The sequence below is a fragment of the Rhinichthys klamathensis genome, unplaced genomic scaffold (genome assembly GCF_029890125.1).
Source record: "Rhinichthys klamathensis goyatoka isolate OS25496 unplaced genomic scaffold, OSU_Roscu_1.1 h1tg000731l_1, whole genome shotgun sequence".
Taxonomy (NCBI): domain Eukaryota; kingdom Metazoa; phylum Chordata; class Actinopteri; order Cypriniformes; family Leuciscidae; genus Rhinichthys; species Rhinichthys klamathensis.
The window spans coordinates 514149-531097 of NW_026607144.1; the positions used below are offsets into that span (position 1 = coordinate 514149).

General features: G+C 46.3%; 1 protein-coding gene across 3 annotated transcripts; it reads right to left on the reverse strand.

The window, feature by feature from the left end:
* Positions 1 to 828: 828 nt before the first annotated feature.
* LOC130077356 (E3 ubiquitin-protein ligase TRIM39-like) lies at positions 829 to 16800 on the reverse strand. 3 transcript variants are annotated; one of them, XM_056242582.1, is made up of 8 exons: positions 16714 to 16800; positions 8668 to 8746; positions 6440 to 6993; positions 6248 to 6337; positions 5883 to 6050; positions 5653 to 5791; positions 1542 to 1568; positions 829 to 1393 (listed from the first exon to the last, which is right to left on the reverse strand). In XM_056242582.1, the coding sequence occupies exons 2-8, from the start codon at positions 8732 to 8734 to the stop codon at positions 846 to 848; spliced, it is 1593 nt and encodes a 530-aa protein (XP_056098557.1). In that variant the 5' UTR covers positions 8735 to 8746; positions 16714 to 16800; the 3' UTR covers positions 829 to 845. The 3 variants fall into 3 exon arrangements, with proteins under 3 accessions (XP_056098557.1, XP_056098555.1, XP_056098556.1); XM_056242580.1 differs by having other exon boundaries at positions 5883 to 6116; XM_056242581.1 differs by lacking the exon at positions 1542 to 1568 and having other exon boundaries at positions 5883 to 6116.
* Positions 16801 to 16949: the final 149 nt, after the last annotated feature.

Genomic DNA, 16949 nt, shown 5'->3' on the forward strand with positions numbered 1-16949 from the left:
GAGTTGCGCTGAATTGACCTAAAAAAAATGAACTTATAAAAATCCCGCATATCGATAGCGGCTCCCTGATGCCCGCAAATTAGTTAAAATCTCCCGGAATCTAGAGCGCGCGTGCGAGACGGAACATACTGCGCGCATAACATACGACGCGAACGGCAGTCGGCAGAGAGGGAGAGAGCGAGAGACCTTGCGTGTGTGCGCATGTAAGACAGAGAGCATCCTGATTGGCCTGTTTCGGTAACTCAACCAGTCAACCCCCCTAATATCTCTAAAAAATAAGATATTATGCCTTGTGCACTTTAAGTTGATTTTATATATTTTAATTTAATAATTTAAAAGTGTTAATAAGACAAATAAACATAAGTTTTGTCTTTGTGTTTGTCTTTTTTGCTGATCCGAAAAATGATCCGATCCGTGACTCTGATCCGAGAAACAATCCGAACCGTGAGTTTTTTGATCCGTTGCACCCCTACTAGTCTCTATGACACTGTGATCCAGAGCCATGTTCAATACAAAATCCCAATACAATTCACCATAGTAGGAAAAACATGCGTTTCATGGGCCGTCCTTCGCCATAGTATGTCTGTGGGTCGACTTTGGGCGCCTCTTGCCCCCCAGGGGTGCAACTTTTACCCCATTGTGAGGTATGTTCTTACAGAGCCTGCCAGCCTCTTCAAATGTTGTGAACCGCACGTTTCTGCTAAATCCTCGCTCAGAGAAGTGACCCATCAAAGTTGGTCGATTTTAACAATGAAAAACAAATTATGAAAATATAGCAAAACATGTTTAGATTTTTTACTATATAAATAATTTTCAGTTCAATTTTCAATTTTCAGAGTGTAAATTCATTGATTGTGTTTGACTGGTGTGATGATCAGTGGAGTTGAGTTTTTACCTCCATCATTAGGGCACGGGCTAAAATATGGATAGAGTTTCCCAGTGAAAGACTGATCAGTGAAAGAGTAGAGATGAGAGCTGGACTCCACATCATAAAAGGAGACCAGACCCTCCTCATAATCCACAAACACACCGACCCGCTGCGGCTTCACTCTCACACACAGAGAGACACGAGGATCAGCTAAGGCTTTATATGAATTCCCATTCCTCAGCCACACAGTCCAGTGTCCATTACTGGGACTCAGTGCGAATGCTCCCTTCCTGTTAATGGATTCTCTGACCACTCCTAAAGTCCAGTCAGTCTTTCCCTTCACCTGTACCTCAAAATAAAATCTCCCTGAGGAGAATCCCTCCTTTCCCAGGACATTTACAAATCTATCAAATCTCTTTGGTTTGTCTGGGAGTTTCTGCTCAATGTCTCCATGTCTCACTTGTTTTCCATCATCAGACAGGATGAGATTAGGATGAGCTGTATCAGGATCCAGAGTCACATCCACTGAGAAAACAGACAATATGAATCACAATTTAATACCGACTTGTAGTGATGTTTGTAATATGTAATGAGTGTGTAATCATACTGTGTGTCAGTGATGAAGCTGTGAGTATCTGAATGTAATCTAGTGTAGGTCAGACACACACTGTACCTGCATACTGCTGTATCCTCTTCAGTTCTGTAGAGACACATGACAAAACATCAGCAGATCTTTGACATGTTTATGTGTGCAATTATAGACAAGATTCAAGGTTATATTTAAAGAATTGTGAACAACATGTTTTATCTGATCAATGTATCTCTGCTGATATTTAGAGAATCCCTGAACTCCTATTGTGTTTGAGCTCTAAATATTCCTCCTTTTTAGAACATCTTTGGGAATGTTTTGGGATTTTTTTATGCCTAAAGTTATTCACTATAAAAAATAATCTTTAAGAAAATTAAAAGTAAAGCCCAGCACTGCAAAACTGCTTGAACTACAGGTCAGAAATTTCCCTCTAAAAAAGAACATTAGCATCTTAAATTCATGATGTGTATCGATTAGCTTTTCTTCTGCTGAACTTATTTTATCTGAAACATAATCATAACATTTAGATGAAACAGCTGAAAAGACCAACAGAAAATGGCAGAAAACGAATGTTTCTTTCTGTTGTTTCTCATCTTAAAGTGTTCACTGATGCACTAAAGCCTCGAGGTTCTGGTTACAGTGATGAAGCTTCTAGTACAAGATGAATTTACTGCATGTTTTCTGAGATTAGAGATGAATATGACCTGCTCTCTTCAAGAAGAACTTTGATGATGATGAGACACAAACACATGATCACACACTTCTCTTGATTTCCATTACACGAGAGTAGATGTTAAAACTTCATGCTGATTTGTACTCGGCTTTCGCCAAGACTAAGATGTAGCTTTACAGTAACCTATGCTTCCTCATCCATTTACAGCAGCCAGCAGCCATATCACCCTGTAGCCCAAGACTGAAGCTAAGCAGGGCTGAGCCTGGTTAGTACCTGGATGGGAGACCTTCTGAGAAAACCAGGTTGCTGCTGGAAGAGGTGTTAGTGAGGCCAGCAGGGGGTGCTCACCCTGTGGTCTGTGTTGGTCCTAACGCCCCAGGATAGTCATGGGGAAACTATACTGTCAAAGAGCACCGTCCTTCGGATGAGACGTTAAACCGAGGCCCTGACTCTCTGTGGTCACAAAAAATCCCAGGATGTCTTTCGAAAGAGTAGGGGTGTAACCCCGGCATCCGGGCCAAATTTGCCCAGTGGCCTCTGTCCATCATGGCCTCCTAATCATCCCCATATACCAATTGGCTTCATCACTATGTCTCCTCTCCACCAGTAAGCTGGTGTGTGGTGGGCGTTCTGGCGCAATATGGCTGCCGTCGCATCATCCAGGTGGATGATGCACACTGGTGGGGGTTGAGGAGATTTCCCCTTCTATGTAAAGCGCTTTGAGTACCAAGAAAAGCGCTAAATAAATGTAATGAATTATTATTATTATTATTATTTACGCTTCTTTCCATATGATGATGTGAATCTCCTTCTGTCCGGAGTTAACGGCTGCAGTGTACTTGGCGCGTCAACACACACAACGGCTGCAACTACCATGTGATCTCCCCAGTGGACCAGCACGACAACCGTCTGGATTGAGCCGAGTAGGGGACATCTCTAAGGTCTTCAAGTGGGCACCTTCCATCCTCAGTGTTTCGTCGACTAGCCCACGACACCTCAAGAGGGCTCGACAGTGACTCTGGCGTCCCAGAGTCACCCCCCTCCGTCCCCCACTCAACTCAGCCCAGTTTACTTACCTACTTCCCTCCTGCCGCTGAGGTGGCTCCTTCCTCGTAGTTCACATGTGACCTAACCACAATCTCTCCGCAACCAACCATACGCGCCAACCCGTTTGACTAAGGCTGTCGAGCCCCACTGTCGTCGTTAAAGCAGGTTCAGTGGCAACGGTTCCGTATGGCATACTACCGTCCGCAAAACATAATATCTGCCCAAACACCAACCCTTATTCACACAATATACACAGGAACATAATAACTATGCGAAGTATATAATTAAACCACCAGACTCTACGAAACCGTAGCGTGGCGGCCTGTTCATAGCCAGCCAGAATCTTTCCGTCTCAACCACAGCCAGTTGCTGCTCCTTTCTGCTGCTTCAGATAAGTTACTGTGCGACGCAAATCTTGGCCACTGAACCCGACGTCACTGAGGAACCAGGTTGTAGGGTGTGCCACAAATCCTCGAAAACCCACTTCCACTGGATAAACCTGGACTCTCCACCCTTGCTGTTCTGCTTCAGCGGCCAGATGAGCACCGCAGTTTCTTCCTCTCATATGCCTCATCAACAGCTTCCTCCCATGGCACTGTTAACTCTATCATTTGAACAATGCGTGCTTATCCAGACCACAAAACAATATCTGGTTGGAGGTTAGTGGTGGCAATCTCAGGTGGAAAAAAAGCCGTTGATCAAGATCAGCCAGCATTTTCCAGTCCCTAGCAGCTTCCAGTTGTCCTGATCGAGAATTGGTTTTAACACCTTTTCTTGGTGGTTGCTCACCTGGGCGGAGGAATATTGTCTCTTATTTCAGCTTGACCAGACGCATTCTTCATTACTGATATATAAAGATGATAAATATACAGGTCCTTCTCATAAAATTAGCATATTGTGATAAAGTTAATTATTTTCCATAATGTAATGATAAAAATTAAACTTTCATATATTTTAGATTCATTGCACACCAACTGAAATATTTCAGGTCTTTTATTGTTTTAATACTGATGATTTTGGCATACAGCTCATGAAAACACAAAATTCCTGTCTCAAAAAATTAGCATATCATGAAAAGGGTCTCTAAACAAGCTATTAACCTAATCATCTGAATCAACTAATTAACTCTAAACACCTGCAAAAGAATCCTGAGGCTTTTAAAAACTCCCAGCCTGTTTCATTACTCAAAACCGCAATCATGGGTAAGACTGCCGACCTGACTGCTGTCCAGAAGGCCATCATTGACACCCTCAAGCAAGAGGGTAAGACAGAAAGAAATTTCTGAACAAATAGGCTGTTCCCAGAGTGCTGTATCAAGGCACCTCAGTGGGAAGTCTGAGGGAAGGAAAAAGTGTGGCAAAAAAACGCTGCACAACGAGAAGAGGTGACCGGACCCTGAGGAAGATTGTGGAGAAGGACCGATTCCAGACCTTGGGGGACCTGCGGAAGCAGTGGACTGAGTCTGGAGTAGAAACATCCAGAGCCACCGTGCACAGGTGAGTGCAGGAAATGGGCTACAGGTGCCGCATTCCCCAGGTCAAGCCACTTTTGAACCAGAAACAGCGGCAGAAGCGCCTGACCTGGGCTACAGAGAAGCAGCACTGGACTGTTGCTCAGTTTTGCATGTCATTCGGAAATCAAGGTGCCAGAGTCTGGAGGAAGACTGGGGAGAAGGAAATGCCAAAATGCCTGAAGTCCAGTGTCAAGTACCCACAGTCAGTGATGGTCTGGGGTGCCATGTCAGCTGCTGGTGTTTTATCAAGGGCAGGGCCAATGCAGCTAGCTATCAGGAGATTTTGGAGTACTTCATGCTTCCATCTGCTGAAAAGCTTTATGGAGATGGAGATTTCATTTTTCAGCACGACCTGGCACCTGCTCACAGTGCCAAAACCACTGGTAAATGTTTTACTGACCATGGCATTACTGTGCTCAATTGGCCTGCCAACTCTCCTGACCTGAACCCCATAGAGAATCTGTGGGATATTGTGAAGAGAAAGTTGAGAGACGCAAGACCCAACACTCTGGATGAGCTTGAGGCCGCTATCGAAGCATCCTGGGCCTGCAGAACACCTCAGCGGTGCCACAGGCTGATTGCCTCCATGCCACGCCGCATTGAAGCAGTCATTTCTGCAAAAGGATTCCTGACCAAGTATTGACTATTGAGTGCATAACTGAACATAATTATTTGAAGGTTGACTTTTGTTTTGTTTTAAAAACACTTCTTTTATTGGTCGGATGAAATATGCTAATTTTTTGAGACAGGAATTTTGGGTTTTCATGAGCTGTATGCCAAAATCATCAGTATTAAAACAATAAAAGACCTGAAATATTTCAGTTGATGTGCAATGAATCTAAAATATATGAAAGTTAAATTTTTATCATTACATTATGGAAAATAATGACCTTTATCACAATATGCTAATTATTTGAGAAGGACCTGTATGTATCTGTACGGTGTATTTAATATTGCTGTACCAGTGTGTGTGAGTTTCTCCTGTAGAGAGTCCTGCAGTTTAGTCAGAGCTCTCCTCAGAGTCTCCAGACTCTCATCAGTCTTCACACTGATCTCAGACCAGTTCCTGGTGTTTTTAGAGCTGCACAGGGACGAGTAAATCTACAGCAGAGGAGGGGAGAAATCCCTCAGTATAGGGAGTGTTCTGGTGTCATACACTGCATTATCATTGATCAGAGAGATGTTGACTGACCTGTAGGAGGTGGAGGTGATCTTCAGTGTGTGAGAGCTGCTCCAGCTCAGTGTTTCTCATCTTTAGCTCAGTGATCTCCTGCTCCAGCTCTTCAATGAGCTCTTCCTCCTGTTTCTCTGCTGCTTTCTGCTGCTCCTCCATCATCTCCAGCAGTTCAGTCTGACATCTCTCAATTGAGTGGATGAGATCAGTGAAGAGCTCCACACGGGCTGCTTTCTCCTTCTCTGTGTTTCTCTGAACAACCAGGACAATCAATGAATTATTCACTGTATTATGGGCATGATGCACAGTTCATATTACAGAGTACATGCATCCATTATGTCTAAATTCATGTGTCCAGCAAGCAAGCAACCACAATCACTCACTTTTCTGACTTCTGCTGAGTGTTTGATGTCTTGAATCTTCTTGAATCTGTCCTGGATCTTCTGCTGTGTGTCTTGAATAATCAACTGAGTCTATGAACAGAGAATATTTGATTGATGGAATGACATGAGGGTAAGTATAAATGACAAATTTTATTTATATATGTGAAATATTTTAGCATTGTTAGTACTCACTTCTTCTAAAGAAACAGTGTTGTGGTTCTTGTGGTCTGTCACAAGACACACCGGACACACACACGTCTGATCATCTCTACAGAACAGCTCCAGAGGTCTCTCATGTTTCTGACATATATAGTCCTCCAGATTACTCACGGGATTGATCAGTTTGTGTTTCTTTAAACCTGCCACTCTCAGATGAGGCTCCAGGTGAGTTTCACAGTAAGAGCTCTGACACACCAGACACGACTTCAGGGCTTTCTGCTTTCTTTCCTCACAGACGTCACACAGAACTTCAGCTTTTTTCAGAACTTCAGGTTTTTTCTCAGGACTTTTCTTTTTATAGTGATCTACGAGCTCTCGGAGTGTGGTGTTAATCTTGAGATCAGGTCTGTGCTTGAATGTTTGTTTACAATATGGACAGTTGCAGGTCTGGCTGTTGTCCCAGCACTTATTCAGACAGGTCTTGCAGAAGTTGTGTCCACATGGAGTGGTGACTGGATCAGTGAACACATCCAGACATATAGAGCACTGCAGCTCCTCAGTCAGTGGACCGCTGGAGGAAGATATCACTGGAGAGAGAATTAATTGAGATCATTATAATTAATATATTTAAGAATTAAGATTAATGGAAACATTTCCCTTCCTTTCCGTTACTCTCGTAAAATAACTGGATAGAGGAGTGGTTGGAGGGGGATCTAAATCAAAGGGGAGGAGTGAGCAGTTTATATGAGGATATTCAGATGATCGCCTCGCCGTCACTTATGGCGCTTTTCCATTACCAGTACCGGCTCGACTCGACTCGCCTTGACTCGCCTCGACTCGGCTCGCTTTTCGCTCCGTTTTCCATTGCAGAAAGTACCGCCACAAATAGTACCCGGTAGTCATAGCGACGCATTTCGTTCCTCGTTGCCCCATCAAGCTCTCGCTGGATCCTCTCTTCGGCAACCAAACAAAGGAATGTCTGCACCTCCTCGTTTGACCACGGCGTATTCTTCCGAGTTGCCATAATAATAGTAGTAAGTTTAGTAACTATCTCTGGCCAAACTATTTAAAAATGGCGGGGTTATTCTGGATACTCCATCTGGCGCGTGCAATGATGACGCAGATTCTCTGTGACCAATCAGCAGTCGGCATTGTTTTCACGTCACATTTTAATATCGGCTTAGCTCGCCTCAGCTCGCTTAGAACCTCGCCGGAGGTGGTACAAAAAAAAGTACCCAAAAGCAGGTACAGGTACAACTTTTACACAGTGGAAAACCAAACAAAGGCGAGTCGAGTCGAGCCAAGCCGAGCTGAGGCGAGCTGGTACTGTGTAGTGGAAAAGCGCCATTAGTCATATTAGGGCAGGATGGGAGGGAGAACTAGGATTTAGACTGTCGGACGACTCCTAGCAAAGCGCAATTAAGAGAATACATTCAACTTCGATTTGCATCAGACATGGTTTGCTTCAGTTTAAGGTGCTCCATAGGCTTCATTTATCTAGGAGTAAGCTTGCCAGGATATATCCAGATGTCGACCCGGCTTGCTCCCGATGCTGTCAGGCTCCGGCTACCCTCTATCATATGTTCTGGGCTTGCCCAAAGTTAATACAGTTTTGGTCTTTAATTTTTGACACTTTTTCTTACATTTGTGACAGAGAGATAAGTCCTGCCCCTGAAATCGCAATATTTGGTGTGACACCTGCTGGGATGACAATATCTGGTGCACAATCAGACGCCATTGCGTTTTCATCTCTATTGGTCAGACGTCTTATTTTGCGCAATTGGAAGTCAGATATGCCTCCCACACACAGGCGCTGGGTTGAGGATGGAATGGCACACTTGAAACTTGAGAAGTTGAAATGGTTTAACTCAGAGATTTTATATGGTCTGGCAGCCATTTCTGGAGTATTTTAACTTACAATTTCCTGCTGAAAACACTGGGACATAATTAATTCACAAGCTCTGTAACATGTCAGTTTATTTATTTTTATATTTATATATTTTTTTTATGATTTACATTGTCATTTATTATTATGTATGTTGGGGTTGCTGTATGGGGACTTGTTAAGTGTTTTATAAATGTTTACAATTCAAAACTCAATAAAAATATTTGAATAATAATAAGAATTAAGATTAATCACCTGCACAAGTGTAAAGTCAAAATCTTGTTGAGAGAATGTCCAGAATGTGCAGAGATTAATTCTAAACAATGCGTGGTTATTTTCAAGATAAAATATAAGAGATTAAAGTGGGTTGACTCACATGGAGGCTCAGTCATACTCCATCTCCTTTCTCGTTTTTTTGTTGATGGTGGGAAAGATTCTGCCATTGTTCTTCACCTCTTTATGAGGAACAGAAAACAACAACAGAATAATCTTAAATAGGAAATAATGTCTACATTAAAGGACAGTACAGAGAACCTTTCCCCCAAAATTAACATATATTTTGTACAGCCGAGAGACATTTAATTTTGATATAAGGAAATGTGATTTTCAGCTGCAGTGTATTTGAAATGAAATAGTTTATTAAAACTATTAACAAATTGTATTAACAATTCTAATACCATTTCAGCCTTCTTCGCTGAGGAGCCAAGACTGAGGTCAGGCAATCCCCGCGGCACAGCGGAAAGTGGCAGGAAGACGGATGACGACGAATGGGGATACCAGTCTTATCACGCCACTTTCTCAGCTGTCTTCCAGTGCTCTGCGTATATCTGAGATCCCTGTCGTGAGTCTGGCACGGACGAAGGACTCCTATTTAGCACAATTATTGCCAACCCAGAGGGGGGACATAAGAAATACACATATGACCCAGAGGGATGCATATGGGGAAACACTGGGGTATCCAGTCGCAGGTGGAATATTTCAACTCCAAGGGTGGCAAGGTGGCTTGCCGAGGGAAAGACACATGCTCAGAGAGGCTTACAATGGAAATACACATGTGGGGGTCGCTCAGGGGAGGGACCATGCACACGGGAGGCACCTAGCCGACGCGCAGGCAATAGACACTGGCGCCGACGTCAGAAGTGCTGGAGGAACTCAGGGCTTTCGGGGAAGCTCACCTGAGGAGAATATTGCACATATCCAGTCCGTGGAGTGGAATGGCGAGCAAGCGAAGACACCTGAGCGGGTCCGGTACTAGCAGGTTAAAGCGAGTACATGAGAGGACACAGGCTCCACTCGGAGATTGTAGGATCTGGCGAATGTGTTGGGTGTTGCCCAGCCTGCAGCTCTGCAGATGTCTGTTAGCGAGGCGCCATGCGCTAGAGCCCAAGAGGACGCCACACTCCGGGTGGAGTGGGCAGTCACACCAAGGGGGCACGGTTGACCTTGCTGCTGGTATGCCAAAGCAATGGCGTCCACTATCCAGTGAGACAGCCTTTGCTTGGAGAGAGCCTTTCCCTTCAGCTTCCCACCATAACAGACAAAGAGCTGGTCCGAGGTCCTGAAACACTGCGCTCTGTCTACATAGGCGCGGAGGGCACGTACTGGACAGAGCAGTGCCAAGGCTGGGTCTGCCTCCTCCAGGGGCAGCGCTTGCAGGTTCACCACCTGGTCCCGGAAGGGAGTGGTAGGAACCTTGGGCACATATCCAGGCCGGGGTCTCAGGATCACGTGAGAGTAGGCCGGACCGAATTCCAGGCATGCTTCGTCAATGGAGAATGCGTGCAGGACCCCTACCCTCTTGATGGAGGCCAATGCAACCAGAAGCGCTGTCTTCATTGACAGGAACTTAAGCTCGACTGATTGCAAAGGCTCAAAGGGAGCACTCTGCAGGGCAGTTAAAACCACTGAGAGGTCCCAAGAGGGAACGAGAGGAGGACGAGGAGGATTCAGTCTCCTCGCTCCTCTCAGGAACCTGACGATCAGGTTATGCTTCCCCACGGACTTACCTCCGATAAGGTCATGGTGTGCGGCAATAGCGGCAACATAGACTTTGGGGTTGGAGGGAAACAGCCTTCGCTCCAACCCCTCTTGAAGGAAGGAAAGCACGACACTGATCGAACACCTCCGGGGGTCTTCTCTGTGAGAAGAGCACCAGTTGACGAAGAGTTTCCACTTCAACGCGTAGACGTGTCTTGTGGACGACCCTCTAGCGGAAGTGATGGTAGCCACCACTGCTGGTGGTAGGGTACTCAAACCTGCCATTGGTTGCCCCGTCCCTGAGAAAGGAGGTCCTTCCTCAGAGGAATCGGCCAAGGAGGTGCTGTCACAAGGAGTATGAGTTCGGAGAACCAGGTCCGGGTGGTCCAGTACAGCGCGACCAGAATGACCTACTCCTCGTCCTCCCTGACTTTGCGCAGGGTCTGCGCAAGAAGGCTCACTGGGGGAAACGCATATCTGTGGCCCCGCGGCCAGCTGTGCCGAGTGTGCCCTCGGTCAGGGAATAAATACAGGGCGCAATGGGTCGAGTCGTGAGAGGCAAACAGATCTATCTGTGCGTCCCCCGAACTGGTCCCAAATCAGCTGAACCGACTGGGGATGGAGTCGCCGTTCTCCAGGGAGGGGCTGAAGCCGTGAGAGCTCGTCGGCTGCACGGTTCAGGGCTCCGGGGATATAAATGGCGTAAAGGGACCTCAGATGCTTCTGACTTCATATGAGGAGGTGGCGGGCGAGTTGCGACATACGGCGGGAGCGTAGACCACCTTGACGGTTGATGTACGCTACAGTTGCGGTATTGTCTGATCGGACTAGTAGGTGCTGGTTCTTGAGCACGGCTCGGAAGCGACACAGAGCGAGACGTACAACCAGCAACTCGAGGCAATTGACGTGCCATAGGCGCTGGGGTCCTGTCCAGGAGCCCGCGACGGCACGTCCATTGCACATGGCACCCCAGCCCGTGGCAGAGGCATCTGTCGTTACAACAACATGCCCGGGAAGCTCATTCCAGGGGCACTCCGGCCCGTAGAAAACTGAGGTTCGTCCACGGGGTGAAGGTCTGAGGGCAGGTCGGAGTAACTGGTACTTTGAGAGTGCCGTGTTGCCATGCCCACCTCGGGACTCGGTCAAGAAGGGGTTGCAACAGCTGCAGATGCCATATGCCCCAGGAGTCTCTGAAAAAGTTTCAGTGGAACCGCACTCTTGTCCTCGAACTGTCTCAGGCAAGTCAGCAGTGACTGCGCGCGCTCCCTTCGCCAGCAGGGTAGCAATCTCGGCTCTCATTATTGGGTCGTTGCTACCGACCATAGTGGAGCGGACTCCCCTGAAGCGGGGAGGAGACCACGCAAACTGAATCGCGTAGACGAGCCTGATCGTCCGAGCGACCCAGCGGGACAGGTTGGGAAGCTCTAGCCAGGCTCCCAACGACTTTACCAGCGGGGTCATACGAACCACAGACTTCCCATCGATGGTGCAGTGAGGTGGAATGACTGGCCCAGACGTGGACAGCATAGCGGCCCGGTGTGGGGGCACAGTCATTGACCGCATCCTGATAGAGGAGACCAGGGAAGGACGAACGTTCTGCGGGGGTCTGCTCTGGCAGGGGGCTGAGCATAGAGGGGGATGAGAGCGGCACGGCCCAGGGACGGCACAAACTGTAATCTGGCTCTGGGACAGTGGAGAACAAAATATTCTCCCCCGGCCTTCCTCCGGGGGAAGGAGTGGTCCTGCTACCATCTCCTGGGAAATAACCATCGACATACCTGAGCAGCCCATCTCAGGAGCGCCGCTTAACCAGGCGTTTAGCGGGGGGCGGGGCTGGAGAGGGCTGGGTGAAGGCTGCCTGGTGAAGGAGGGCGACCTCTGCGGTAAACAGTCTGAGGCGCTTGCCCGGCTGACTGGGTGGAGGCAGCAGCGGGATCGACGGGGCAGGATGTGTTTTATGGCCTCTGTCTGTTTCTGAGCAGTCGAGAACTGTTGGGCGAAGTCCTCGACTGCACCGCCGAAGAGGCCGGCCTGGGACATGGGGGTGTCGAGCAGCCGGGACCGCTCGGCATCCTTCATGTCGGCCAGGTTCAGCCATCGGTGTCTCTCCTGGACCATGGCTGTGGACATCACCAAACCCAGGGAGCATGCAGTCACCTTCGTCGGCCGGAGAGCAAGGTCGGTGGCGGCGCGCAGCTCATCGAAGAGCCCTGTGTCTGTCTTGTCCTCGTGCATGTCTCTGAGCATCTGGGCCTGGTAGACCTGCAGAGTGGCCATACCATGCAGAGAAGCAGCTGCCTGTCCCACCGCTCTGTAAGACTTCACGACTAGCGTAAACGAAAATCTACAGGCTTTGGATGGGTGCTTAGGCTCGCCGCGAGAAGAAGCACTCTGTGGACACAGTTGTAAGGATTCAGGGGCGGATCTAATCCGTGGGGAATTTGCATCTCATAATTAATAATTGGTAATTAATAATTATTCATACATGTTTGGATTAGATCAGTCTTACATGTTAATAAATCTCCCGATAAGGGAGGATCTGTCACTTTACCTGCATGCATGCATGTGAATCCTTGAAATTAACCACAAGTTGATTGCAATTAATTACACGGACCACGTTTCACAAAACAGGTAAAATGAATTAGCTCAATTGTCAGGATAATCTTTGTGGGATCCACAATATCATCTTACTTTATAGGATTTCAGGAAACGCAATTCTCTGGCCAGAAGAATTGGGTTTCCCGCCCTATAAACACAACACATACTCTTTAAGGTATTTTTAATTTTAGTAAGCTTGTAGCATAAGATCTTTTGCACTTAAGGGACTTGAAACTGAGCAAAAAGACAGCACATCAATCAAATTAATATATAATTAATTTAATAGAGGCATGACTACTTATGTATTTACTACGGTTACACGGGATATAGGTATTTACAAACACACAGACAACAATGAACAATACAATAAGACATCGATGAACGAGAAATGCGTAAACATTTGGACAATGGATAACTTACACGTGAGCGAGTAAGAGAGAGAGAAAACGGGATGGGGAGAGAGAGAACAGAGAACATTGGCAGAATTTCATTGGCAGGAAGACATTCACCTCTCCGATTACAACACGAAACATCATCTTAAAACTTCTTAGAAGCTCTATAAAGAGATTATACTTGCACAAGTTATGTTATGGTCTCTCTGTGTGTCGAGGCATTCCTGTACGGCCCTGTCTGGCCGTCCCTGTCTGTGTGTGAGGAAGCGTCACGTGGGCTGCTTGGCGCGCGTGTTGAACGGAGATTCAAAGTCTTTTGGGTAACATTACCAAAGGGAAATAGTTCGGCTAAGTTCGTTTCACTTCGTGGAAGTGAACTGAGTCAACTACGGAAAACAAAACTTTGACTAACAAAAACGAAATAAAGATCTCTACGGGGAAATCACGCGGAGTTAACATTACATCTTTGCATGGCTGGTGAAGAAGCGCGTGCGTCGCTCGGTCCGGCGCGTCACGCGGTCACGTGCGCGTGTTTCTCCTTCAAAGCGAGCGCGCGCTCGTTTAAAGGTCCCTTGTAGATGGATTTGCTGAAGAGATATGTCACGGGGTTTTCTTTTCAATCGTCGATTGGAATTAAACACAGAGACTTATCTACAACTGAAAAACACAAACTAAACTAGAAACAAATAAAAGAAAGGCGAAGAGCTCGCCCGGAGGCGAGACGTTACATTATGACACGAGGACCAGGGAGGAAGAGAGCGAGCGGAAAGGGGGAAGCGTCATTTATCACTTTTGGAGAAATCCAGCCTCTTCCTGTCGGCTTGGCCAATTAGAGGGTTGGAATTCACAGGCGGGACTTTGGGTTTTATGGCTCTTTGTCTCAGAGAGAGACCTTTGAAACCCTAATTTCGTCGGGTGTTTAAGAGCAGAATCTTCACAATTATTATAGTCCTATACATCAAAGTTTTAGCAAGATGTGATATACAGTAAATGGCTAAATGGGAAACGAAGATTGGAGCTCAGAGAATCCAAACTTGCCTCACATGGAGTTGGTTACTCACAGTTTGCAAAGTTTGAAACCTTATCCCATTAGAGTTTCCCAACAACATAGATCAAACACATAAGACAAATCGTAAGATGAGATTGGATACATTGTTCGTACAATTCTCAAGGGGATATATAATAGAATATATCCATGAATGCAGAATTCATTTCTCCTCCTTAGTTAAATCCAGAGAGAGAGTGAGACACAACAATTCTGGGAATCGACAGTTATATGTAAAATGCATAATGATAAAGTCACAGTTATTCCAATGTAACCTGGATAAATAAACACACATAAAACACATTGAATATATCTGGTTAAAAGTCTTTTAAGGAAAAGGAGTTTCTTTTCGCTTTAGAATCCACTCCCTCTGGGAAATTCCGATCTGTCATAAAAATGGCTTGTAAGCGGACACCACGCTCTGTCCTGAGTGTGGTCTTCACTGGTGGGGGATGTGTGTGTGTGTGTGTTTGGGTTAATTTACATTCAGCTTTAGCAGGATGTATTTAGTTATTCAGATTCACCCTCGCCCAGTCCTTACACAGTTGCATCGCAACAGAGCTTTCAACCGGGGGGAGCCCAGTGTACCCACGGGCAGCGGCTCCATCGAGGGGAGGAAAGGCAGATGAGATCAGCGAGCGGTCACGGGAAGACATTGGGGTCTTTCAGGACTTCGAGATCTCATTATGCACGTCCGGGAAGAAAGGTATTGCGGTTGGCTGCGGACGTGAATCGGCGGCCGTGCCCAAAAAACAATCATCCAGCCGTGAGCGCTCGGGACAGGGCGGAGGAGTCTACTGTAACCCGATGCTCGTGGCTGCCCGGGAAAGCATGGCAGTCATCTCGGGGTCGGACTCGACGAACGACTGCACACCTGAGGGAGGCAGCACCGCCGAGTCTTCACTCGATGAATCCTGCCCACCTTGTGATGCAACGACAGACATCGCGTCATCCTCTGTAGCGCCAAAGGAAACACGCGGGACATCCAAAGATGGGCCCGTGCGAATCCCCTGGACGCTAACTGGCATCGTCATGGGAGGGGTAGGTGCAGGGCACGGACGTTGTAGTTGGCGCCTTGTTCCACACCGTCAACCTCAGGTCACCCTGGCCACCAGCCGAAGTACTAGCTCTAAGCCTAGAGGAAGTAGATCGGGGTGTGGATGAGGGGACTCTCACTTTTGCGAGCTCACTGAGTCTGGACCGTAGTGACGCGATGGTCATGTTCCCACAAAGAGAACATGAGTCATCCACGAGCGCTGCTCTAGCATGATCAATACCCAAACACACTGGACAGCGCTCGTGCCCATCAGAGTCAGACACGAGTCTGCCGCATCCAGAAGTGCAAGGGCGAGGCATCTTTTAGAGAGGAAACTCAGTGCTAAACCGCCCGGGGAGAAACACACTCACTGGCAAACCACTGCACATATAAGCAGGAAGCGCGCACTCGCCGGGATATCGCCGTCACACCAACACCGAGAATCTCGATCGTCCGAAGAAGCTGACAATTTCAGAGATGGCTTGTGGAACGAAGAATGAACTTGGCTCCGAAGCGAAAACATATCTGCATTCTGCCGGCGTCCTCCTTTTTATACCCACGAGGTGAGGCAGAGTTACGCCATGCAAATTCGGCAGACCCATGGCATTTCTTTGCCATTGGCTCGTTTTATATTGATCGAAGCTGATAGGCATTCTAAGTGAAACCCCATTCGTCATCATCCGACGGAACTCGGAGTGACAACGAAAGGGAACAATATTAACATAAACTTTTTTTAATATATTTTCTGACAAAAAATGTCTTCCCAGAAAAACACTGATGTAATGTCTTCCCAGAAAAACACTGATGTAAGTATTATTTCATCTTGTCACTCTTCATAAGGTGTTTGACACATTTGTGCACAACCTCTGTAACAGGTTCAGCAGGTTTTCATATAGGGTCATATATGCTTCCTGCTTCTTCCTAGTCTTTGTGTCTTGTGACAAAATTAAAGAAAACTCAAACTTTGCTACACAACTAATCAAATGACATATTTAAATACAATTCTGATAGCTACCATTTCAGTGCAGCAAATAACCACAAGAGTTGAGTGAGTATTTGACATGATTAAACCCTCGGGCCAGTTCATAAACGACTATTATGTTAAGACTGTCTTAAAAACTAAATAGCAGTTAACTTGGGGTTATCGGTCTTACTTTTCGGTATAAAATTAGACCATTCTAGGCCTACATTTTGTAACTGACTTAAAAAAAGTCTTAAAGAAAAACATTTGATTCACATGTAAGACTAGTTTTAGCAGATTATGTAAACAGAGCCTGATTTTGTTCTACTTTTGTTTGACATTAACGTACAAAACCAGATCACTTCCATTAGAAACCTGTTCAGCACAATCTCTCTTATATTTCTATCTCTTACCTCTGATTATCATACGTGTCCACAACACTCTTTGAACGGATCAATAAATATTCTGTTGTTTAAAGAGGTTGATCGATTCAAGGTCCATATCGTTGATCAAGCAAGTTTCACTTTCTCTGAATCTCTCTGAACAAGTGATGTCAGAGCTCCTCCTGTATTCACACATTTACATTTGTCCCTGTATTCGGTGTGTTGGGTTTATGTGTTTTTTTGTATTGTGACTAATGTTTCTGTCA

Excerpts from the sequence above, each read along its gene's own strand:
- LOC130077356 (XM_056242580.1), bottom strand. The coding sequence starts at position 8,734 with ATGGCAGAATCTTTCCCACCATCAACAAAAAAACGAGAAAGGAGATGG. Across the intron at positions 6,994-8,667 it reads GAGTATGACTGAGCCTCCAT|TGATATCTTCCTCCAGCGGT; the intron begins GTGAGTCAACCC and ends TTCTCTCTCCAG. Across the intron at positions 5,792-5,882 it reads ATCACCTCCACCTCCTACAG|ATTTACTCGTCCCTGTGCAG; the intron begins GTCAGTCAACAT and ends CCTCTGCTGTAG.